Source organism: Sorghum bicolor, chromosome 1 (assembly GCF_000003195.3).
Source record: "Sorghum bicolor cultivar BTx623 chromosome 1, Sorghum_bicolor_NCBIv3, whole genome shotgun sequence".
Taxonomy (NCBI): Eukaryota; Viridiplantae; Streptophyta; class Magnoliopsida; order Poales; family Poaceae; genus Sorghum; species Sorghum bicolor.
In genome coordinates, this window is record NC_012870.2 from 22,842,869 (window position 1) to 22,853,443 (window position 10,575).

The 10,575-nt window shown below is 42.0% G+C and overlaps 2 protein-coding genes across 2 annotated transcripts; both read right to left on the reverse strand.

Annotated features, from left to right (window-relative positions):
• Positions 3,015-6,684, reverse strand: LOC8059292 (ubiquitin-conjugating enzyme E2 4). The gene is made up of 6 exons (XM_002467104.2): positions 6,224-6,684; positions 6,034-6,113; positions 5,652-5,766; positions 5,495-5,547; positions 5,262-5,390; positions 3,015-3,319 (listed from the first exon to the last, which is right to left on the reverse strand). The coding sequence occupies exons 1-6, from the start codon at positions 6,265-6,267 to the stop codon at positions 3,189-3,191; spliced, it is 552 nt and encodes a 183-aa protein (XP_002467149.1). The 5' UTR covers positions 6,268-6,684; the 3' UTR covers positions 3,015-3,188.
• Positions 7,522-9,834, reverse strand: LOC110431674 (zinc finger BED domain-containing protein RICESLEEPER 2-like). The gene has a single exon (XM_021450980.1). It carries the CDS (start codon positions 9,832-9,834, stop codon positions 7,522-7,524), a length of 2,313 nt encoding a protein of 770 aa, XP_021306655.1.

Consider the following 10,575-nt stretch of genomic DNA (forward strand, 5'->3'; position numbering starts at 1 on the left):
ATCTATCTTTGGCCTGTTATAAGCAGTTTTGAAAGCGGTTTTATCTTTTTTTTATTTATTTCGGCTAAATTTTTGAAAAATTATAGTAAATTATAGAAAAATTATAAAATAGAAAATGTAATTTTGTTGGACTCCATATGAGTAGATCTACACAGTGAACATATTATATAATATGCTTTATTACAATTTTTTTGCTATACTTTTAGATCTATGCTTTTTTATAATTAATTGGAATAATTTATAGTTGTAGTTTCTGTGATCCAATTATGGTGAAATTTTTATGGTGGACCAATTATTGTATGATTGAACTGTAGTAAAAGTTTCATACTCATTGGATCATGTATAACTTAGTTATAGATTTATTTATATTTAACAAACATAAACATAAATAAATCTATAACTAAGTTATATATAATCCTATGAGTATAAAACTTTTAATACAGTTTAAGCATACAGTAAAAAATTCACCGTAATTGGACCATAGAACTGTAGCTATGAATTATTTTATTTAACTACAGAAAAGCATAGATCTAAGCTACAACTAAAAAATTTATACTAAATCATACCATATTATATATTCATTATATAGATGTACTTATGTGAAGTCTAAAAAAATAGATTTTCTATTTTATAATTTTTGTATGATTTAATATGTTTTTTTAAAGATTTAGTCAAAATAAATAGCCTTCAAAACTACTTATAACAGAGTCAAGGAGGTAAGATGAATGGTATTAAAATTTGGGGGAGATATTTTACCTGATTTTGGAGTTTAGAGAGAAAAAATGAACTTCACGAAAGTTGAGAAAGTAATATGAACTTTTTCCGCATGAAAATACCAAGGTCCAAAATGTTTTGGCCCCATTGGTTGCATTGGATCTGGTAGCGAACCGAGAGGCCCAAATGGTGGAGGCAGCATCATCTCTGGATTGATAAGGGCACTCACAATGCAAGACTCTATCACAGAATCCAAGACAATTAATTATATATTATTTATGGTATTTTGCTGATGTGGCAGCAATTTATTGAAGAAAGAGGTAGAAAAAAAATAAGACTCCAAGTCTTATTTAGACTCTAAGTCCACATTGTTCGAGGTAATAAATAACTTTAGACTCTATGATAGAGTCTGCATTGTGAGTGCCCTAACTTATATCATGAGCGGTTCATACTACATAGGCCGGTGATGTCACCCTTGGCCCGTATTGATGATTAAGCCGGGGCGTTCAGATTTTTTCGGATCGGATAATTTGGATAATTAAAAATTTGAGTAATAAAAATTATTAACCGATCTTAGTTTCGAAAAAACACTACCCACAATTTCAGATACCTGATAAATCGGATTCGGATTCGGGTATTTCCGATTTAGCCGAATTTTCATAAAACAACACACTACGCAAAATTTCAATAGTAATTTATATATAATTTTAGCAGCAATTTATATAAAATTTCAATAGCATTTCGTAGAGAATAATATATTACGGTCACTTGTTTAAACAAAGAGAACTATATTCTAATAAATTGATAAGTTCTAATGTTTAACTAACAATACATGATAAATACAAAGACAGAGACAAATGTTTGGGTAATTCGGATAGTTCGGGTACTGGGGTTATTACCCGAATTACCCAAACTAATTTCGGGTAATCAAAATTGCTATCTGAATTTAGGATTGTGTATCTCGGGTTCGTGTAATTCGGGTCCGAGTCCAGGTAATTTAGGTACGGGTAATAGGTATTGGGTAATTTGCCCAGACTTATTGATGATGGTTACCACACTTTATCCCTTCTCTTTTCTATATCTTCTAAGAAAGCTAACCACCGTGACCATGGCCGCAAGGCCAAGCGGCTCTAGGGTTGTCATATTCGGTTCAGTTTGCAATTCGAATTCGTATAGTGGCCCAAGTGCATGTTAATGAGATATTCCCATCTTAGGCCTTGTTTAATTTTGGCAAATTTTTTTGGTTTTAGCTATTGTAGCACTTTCGTTTGTATTTGATAATTATTGTCTAATTATAGATTAACTAGGCTCAAAAGATTCGTCACGCAAATTACAAGTGAACTGTACACTTAGTTACTTTTTTATCTATATTTAATGCTCCATACATGTGCTGCAAATTTCGATGTAACGGGAAATCTTAAATTTTTTTCGAAGCCTTGGCCCTGTTTGGTTTGGAGAAAAATGTTTAGACATATGCATAGAATATTAAATATAGACTATTTACGAAACAAAAAATACAGACAGAGAGTAATTTATGAGACGAATCTTTTAAGCATAATTAGTTCATGATTGAACAATAATTGCAAATAAGATAAAAATACTGCAGCATCTGTTAAACTTTAACACCCCCAAGCAAACATCCTTTAGCTATTAAAGATAGGTTAGACCAACATGTGACTTATTACACGCATACTTAATAATATTATATTATGTGATTATTTAATTTTCTGGCCTTTCATCCGTATTTGTCCGTAATAATATCCGGACCTTGTTTGTTTTTTCTGAACCTGTTCCTGTTTTTTTTTTAAAAAAAGAAAAAATTGGAAACACAGATGGGAGAGTTTTTTTTTACGCCTGTTAACCCGGTTTTACCACTCCCACGCAAGCCTGCCAGCGCTGTGTAGGGTAGGTATTCAGTGCCTTAGCGGCCGTACAGGGTAGCATACACGCCGGCTCCAGGTTTTGTTTTTTTTTTGTTTTTGTTTTTTTTTTTCTGGCCTGGCGCAGTAAAACGAACCCGGCCGGAGCAGTCCTAATCGGCCAGAGTTTGCTAATATGTTGGAAGCCAAGCAACCCACATCAACATCAGCGTCAGTGCTAATCAAGTGGTGCCCACAAAAGAAAATGCCAACCATACAGCGGTGTGCTTGAGGCCTGATAGATATTCCCAAAATACCCTTCAGTTGCTTAAACTGGCAAGCAATCCACATCCATCGAGTCCACATCAACATCCAATGCAGGAAGCCACAACTTGTTTCTGCCTTTCCTTGAAACCAAAGCACAGAACTGCAAATTCTGACTGGTGGGAGTGAGAAATTCAATCAACCGAATGAAGGAACAACATTGGATAACATACAAGGTACACTTATTTACATGACATCGAGAGTTTTTTTTAGTTTTTCAGTTTTTGTTTAGTTGCAATTTCTGCAATGAGCATTGTATTGATGAGCTGACTGCACTGTTTCCAACTTAAACTAAGGATCAGGATTGCCAAGTATAGCTTCATCCCCGGAGTCATCTTCCTCCTCACTAAGCTCTTCGTCGCTGGATTTGTCTTCCGGAGTGATGCCAGCGTCCTCTGGTTTGGCATACTTTTCACAATACTCTGCAGAAACATGGGAGAGCAAGTTGGCACCTTAGCATCAATATGGCACAAACATATTTGGCCAATGATGAACAAAGTAGTGCTCGAAGATATGCAATATCAAAATGCAATTGAAAGAAATTTTGCTTTATTGCCTCATTGGTGTTCTGAAATTGGGTGCATGGTGCCATCAAACAAAAGAAACCCTGTGTTGATGGCACCAAACCACCCTATCATTAGAAGTCTCTTTCAATATACAGATAAAGGTATAACATCAGGAATATAAAAATCAATTACCTACTAATAACCCAATCGGTGTCAGCAGATAAATAGTGCAAGTATGAACTAATTCAAGCAAGTGAACAATTACAAGTTCAGTACTTATCTTAGCAGGTGAACTTTATATTGAACAGCAGCTATTATAGTGCTATGCCACTGGCAGCAATTAGATAAATCATGTGTGGTAGCCTTTTCATCTAAAACATGTCGAGCCACGGTCGTGAAAAAAAGTGGTAGCCTTTTCATCAGTTAGGATGTATAACCTTGGTTTCAGTTTCAAAATGTATCTATAGCATATTAGCATCCAAACAAGCAAACAGAGATTTCATCAACTGGATTAGGCAGAAAATGTGAGTAAATGACTGGACTGGTTAGGGAAGTTATCAGAGTTTGCATCCACATATTCATCTCCCCTAGCCACTCTTTAAGAGATTAATGGAAGCTAAATCTCTACTGGGGCATACGAACCTAGATATACCAGTATCTAGGATGTCAAATAAGAAACACATGCATCCTGTATCGTGATTTCCACCCATCTTGTGGAGATCACACCACCCCACAAATTGTTTGATTTTTATCTTCACAATCATTATCATGGCATGCCAGGTTAAAGCAGAACCACTCAATTCCTGCTATCTGTAAAGGTTTTTTTTTTTAATCTTCAGAAACCTATAATGCCAGACCAATTCAAACCAGAGCCAAGTTAAAGCAGATTCTCTAAATCCAGGCGCATGTATTGATATATAAGTACATACATGTTTTAGGAGGTTTCATCTGCAACAACGGGCCTAGCATTTTGTGATGCCTCTTACTCATTTTGGTCAAACCACTTCAATGCGAGAACAAAGAATTGAGAAGAAAGATGGAAATCGGGCACAACAAGGCTTGAGAGCAAAGCAATTTGTCTAGGATTTAGTAGAAATGTAGAACTGGTAGAAGAGAAATAATAGGATTATATAAGTTGGAGACTTGCATTATCTTAAGGGACATAATTTTAGTAGAACGTTTGAGGTTGCAAGCACAGATTGTTCAGATAGTGCAGCTTGCCCTCTTTGTTCGATTCAAGTAACTGGATAACTGTTATTGTTTGTGCTCTTATGTTTCCTCAAACTTAAGTAATTGGTAGTATCTTGTTTTAATAGTATAACTAAGCAACGTTAGATTTTGGAGACCTTGGTACTAGATAACTAGGTCAGGTGTAAGTGCAACTACTAGTCATTGATTGTGTTGTAGTGTAACTTGAACATTGTAGGTCGAAGAGAACTCAGTTTGCTGTTAACTAATGTAAGAAAGCTAAGTTATGGGGGGAAAAATCAGAACTCTCCTCATTGATTTGGTGCACGAAGAGCCTGGTTGCAAGAGAACATTCTAGTGTGAGTTACACTCAATAAGTAGGCAAAAGATGTGGTGGAAACCATCTACTAGGTGGAAACATGGAAACCAATTCAAAAACATATTTCGGTAGTTCAAAAGATTTTGAAACTTGGCACATCCATAGTGCATACAAATATGTACTCACTTGCAATAAGTATTTCACGGTTACAATGCATATGACAGAAAAGAATGAATCTGTAGTAGAACATTATGGCCAGGCAGACTAGAGGTGATGTTTCAATAAAACAATATCTTAGAAATATAGCCTATGTACTGAAAACAATCAGAAGATTTTAATGGACCACGGTACCTTTCACTTTCTGTTCATAAGCAGGACGATCACGCATCATCAGTGCTGCAGCCTCCCCATTTAATGGATCAGAAGGATTCGGATACAGTAAAAGCTGTGGAAGGAATACTTCAAAAACATTTACTAGATCTGCAAAAAGAAAAGGAATGTGGAAAAAGATCGAGCTCAGATTATAGATTCCATAAGAGAAGTAAATGATCATAGCAACAATGAAAAGGGAGCCACTATCTCACCAAACATTGGGCTCCATGTCTGGTTGATGACATCCAAACAGACAGAGCCAGACCTGCATTTTGCGGCCAAACAGAGCAGGTAAAGAAATGTTAGTTCCATGAGCTTCAATTAAACTTTAGAATAATAAGAGAAGTAGTTCAAGACCATAATGCTCACATCTCATCGACATTCGGGTGATAAATCTTGTTGATGAAGCCAATGGAGGGGGATTTGTAAGGATATGCATCAGGCAGTTCTACCCTAACCTTCCAGACACCACCTTGGTAGATACCTACCAAATCGAGTACAAATTCATTAGGCAAAATCCTGTTATAAACTACGACTGAAAAAAAAAAAGACGCTTCAGGTGAACCGAGCAACCAATCCTGGATGAAGCTAAACAGACAAGAATATCTGAATACGATCAACAGGGGAGATTGGCAGTTTTCCTGAAACTAACTTCCCCCACTACATCTAGATCAGAAACAGGAGCGTGGATCATCAGCCCGGCAGGCAGACATAGAAAGGAGAAACCGGGATTCGGCGCGAGGGTTATTACTTTCGGTCGGCCCCTTAAATTCTACGAAGAATTCCTGCATCCCGTCGTTCACCATCTCCACCTTGTAGTCGCTCATCATCCTGCGGCGCCAAGAAACCAAGAAAGCCGGCAAGAACGGCCAGATCAACAAAACAAGCACAACATGTCAGGGAAAATTGGAAGACAGACCGAGGGGGTCCAGGATCCTCACAGCTTCATGAGGTCCATCTCACGGCGCTTGCTCGGGGACGACATCTTGGAAAGCGGGGAAACAAGAACAGCAGCAGCAGCAGAAGGGCCTCCTCTCCTCGCCTTGCGGCCTTGGGGATAAGAGGGAGAAAGGGATTGCGCAGCCTGTAGCCTTTGACGGTGCGTCCGCGTCGTCGTACGTCCTCTCCCCCCTGCACGATTTTATTTTATTGCAGCCGCCGCGCCGAGCCGAGACGAGATGAGATGGGGGGTTGTGGAAGGCGAGAGAGCGTGCGAGACAAGCACAGGGGATGATGAGGAGGAGGAAAGGGACAAAGCGAAGGAAGCAAAAGATAAATGAGGATTAGGGACGCAATCACAATCAATCACGCAAAACGCTGCCGGCGGACGCAGAGAGCACGGCGGCTAATCTCGGTCGCCCCCCTAAACACGCCTCCCTCCTCCCCCGGTGATCCAATCGCGTCTTTTTTTACCTACTTATCTAATATCTAATAGAAGCGGAACTTTTTTGCTCTGGGATGGGGATTGTGCTGCGTGAGGAAGCGGCGGGTGGTGGTTTGCTAATGGAGAGGCGGCGAGATCTGGCGCCGGCGGGGCGCGAATGCGTCTGGTTTCTCTCGTTGTTACTGTGAAGGGTTGGACGGGGCCGGCCAAAACCGCCGCCTGCTTTGCTTTAGCGGCAGTGGTGGTGTCCGATAGGTATACCTGGGCAACGGGCCGGCCCGGCCCGGCACGGCACGACAACGGGCCGGCACGGCACGTTACTTAACGGGCCGAGGGGGCACGTCGTGCCCTGCGGGCCGTGCCTTACCGGCCTGCGTGCCTGACCTTCGGCCCAGGCACGGCACGGCGGGCCGTTTTGCGTACCGGGCTGGCCCGACAGGCACGGTAAAAATAGAGGGCCGGGCCAGCCCATAGCCCGTTGAAAGTTAACATCTCAATAAATACATATTTAAAATCAGATTTCAAACATATTCATATTCATCAATCATCAGTTAGAAACTTAGATAACAGATTCAAACACAGATGATAGTTGACAGATGTAAATATCAAAATGAGCTGTTTGGTGCAATGCTGCCTCATTAAAAACCTACCTAGGTAAAACTCACCCTTGTGAGAAACCCTAGGCAGGAAAAAAGAGTGCAGCCAGCTCTAAATGTCTTAAGTCTTACTGTCTTAACAATATTACAGACCATTGTTCAAATGTTCAAATGAAAACTAAGTGAGTGAGGGTCACTACCACTCTCAACTCACACAAAAGCACCAACACTCCCAGCAAACAAATGAAATGACCACCCCTCAGCCACCAGTACCCTCATCTGCAACTTCAGGTTCATCCAGGAACAAATTCTCAAAGGCATCTTCGATTTCCTTGTTATCAGCAGCTTGATGTTGTTCCCTCTTCTCTCCTAGCTCCCAGTCCTTCAACAAGGTTAGCATCTCCACATGTTCGGGTTTCAAGCTTCGGCGTCGTTCTTCTAGGATCCTTCCAGATAAACTGAAACAAGACTCTGAAGAACAGGTGGAAACAGGAACTGACATGATATCTCTGGCCATAATAGCCAGGATGGGATAGGTTAGTTTGTGATCACGCCACCATAGGATAATGTCAAAACCATCCTCATAAGAAGTTATGCAGTCGCTGTCCAAATAGCTTGCAAGTTCAGAAGCAGTAGATTGAGAAGAAGAACAGGCAGATGAAGGACCAGGTAGATCTGATCCTCCAAAAATTCTCCCCCAAGCCTGTTTTCTCTTACCAGTGACTGGGGTAGGACCAGCAACTCTTTGATTAGAGGATGCACCATACTTTCTCAAATATTTCTCAAACAATTTATGCAACTCAGTTTTCACATCAGCATAGTAAACAGTGTAATCAGTACCACTACATTCATGAAGTAAATGGAGGACCCTTTGCATACCTCTGAGCTTAGCTCTAGGGTCAAGAATGAATGCAAATGAATATAACATAGGAATGTCCTTCCAATACTTAAGAAACTTACTTTGCATAGGAAACACAAAGGCTCTCAGATTAAGATCTCTTTCACAAGCATGTAAATGAGTTGCAATCTCCAGAACATGGTGCAGAACAAGAGGACTGGTAGGATAATAAACACCAGATAGTGTAACAGTACAGTCATAAAAGAGTTCCAGGAACTCCAATATTTTCTCAGCCACATGCCAATGAGCTTGAGACAACAGGGCACTACCATAATTTGAATTTATGAACACAGAAAATACTTCACGATAAGGAACCAAATGTTTAAGCATGAGATAAGTAGCATTCCATCTAACATCCATGTCTAAGCCAAATTTTCTAGGCCTCATACCTTTAGCTTCACAGTAGTTCTTAAACATAGCAACTCTTTGATTAGAGGAGTTCAAGAAATTAATTGCAGTTCTAAAGTCCTCTATATAAGGTTTGATTCTTTTTAGTGCAGATTTAACTATCAAATTAATAATGTGACAAGCACAACGTTGATGCACAAGACTGTAAGATCTATTAATAGGATCATCATCATCAGGTGCAGGGTCAGGACCAAGATAACCAGCAAACATGGGTGTCAAAGTTTCCATTGCCTTAGCATTGGAAGATGCATTATCTAAAGTGATAGAAAAGATCTTATCAATCAAGCCATATTCCTCAACCACAGATGCAATGGCAGCAGAAATGTTTTCACCATTATGCTTAACTTCAATCAACCTAAGACCTATAATCTTCTTTTGCAACTCCCAGTTAGAATTTACATAGTGAGCAACAACACATATGTAATCCTCCTTAGCATTACCAGACCATATGTCAGAAGTCAAAGCAACAGATGATGAAGCATGCACACAGTTCCTAATCATAGCACGACGTTCAGCAAATAACTTATCTAGATCTCTAGTGGTGGTTCTTCTAGATGATCTAACAAATCTTGGATTATGAGCACGAACAATGTATTCTTCAAATGCATCAGTGTCACCAAAACCAAGAGGAAGATCAAGCCTAGCAATCAATCTACACAGTTCAGTTCTAGCAACAGTAGGATCATAGTTCCAATTATGCAAAGCCCCATCAGAACTAAAAGCTAGTCGAGACTGAACCTTATTTTGCTGATCAAGTTTAGCAAGGCAACCTTTAGCGTGCCTAAGAATATGGCCAGTACCAGCAGCAGATCTACCACTCAAAACTTTTTTACAAATCTTACAGATAGCTTTAACACGCACACGATTACCATTTATCATCTCAAAAACCTCATCAAATGTTTCCCAACACTTAGACCGTCGCTTACCACATGTACCAGAGGAAGGAGAAGGAGTAGCATTACCATCACCATTACCATTAACACCAGTGCTCGTGGTGTGGGTGTTGGAGTCCACCGCATCGACGGGATCGACGTCGTTCACGGGAGGCTGTGACCCGCCGCCACCGGATGCGTCGACAAACACATCAAAGGGGTCACGGCCGTCATCGTCCCTCTCCGGGGACAACCCAGCAGCGATGAAGTCGTCATTCCCTGTCCACTCGTCGCACGTCGTCGCCAAGGGGCCCTCGGCCGCGGACGGCTGTACTCCTCCTCCTCCAGCACCATTCCTCAACGGTGCGTGGCCACGACTTGGCCGCGGTGCCATTGCCCTAGCCCGTCGTCCGTCTACGCCACCAAGGCTAGTTGACGACGAGGCATCGGCAACAGACCTGCAAAAAGAACAGATTTAGGGTTAGATTAGAATGGGGGAAAAGAAAAATTACGAAGAAGACGAGATCTAGGGTTAGATCTTACCTGCGCAACCGGAGCCCGGCGCCGGAGAAGACGAGATTAAGAAGGACGACGAGCGACTACGGAACGGAGACGGGGAGGCGGACTCACATGCTCATGGACAGGATAGAGAAAGAAGGGAGAGAGATAGGGAGAGGGAGGCAGGGAGCAGGGAACTCAGGGAGAGAGGCAGAGAGCCGACGGCGACGGCGATGTCACCAGATCGAAGGACGACGGCGGCGAAGAAGTCGAGAGGAGGAGCCGACCTCTCGGATCCGATCTGAGAGAGAGTGTGTGCGAGGCTGCGCCTGCGCTGCGACTGGTGACTGCGAGTGCGAGGGCGACGGCCGACGACCGACGGTCGATGAGCGACGGCGGCGCGGCTGCGGTGGTGAGTGAGGACGAGCGACGGCGGCGCGGCTGCGGCTGCGGTGGGGATTAGGGTTAGGGTTTCGGGTGGGGAGACTGAGTGAGGCGCGCCGCGGGGGCCGGCCGGGCGGAATTTTATATGGAGGGGGGTCGGGGTCGGGGGGAGTGGAAGCCAGGGAGGCGCGCGGCGCGCCCTACTGGGCTGGCGGCCTGGCTGCTGGTGCCGGCCGGCCTGGTGGGGGAGCGG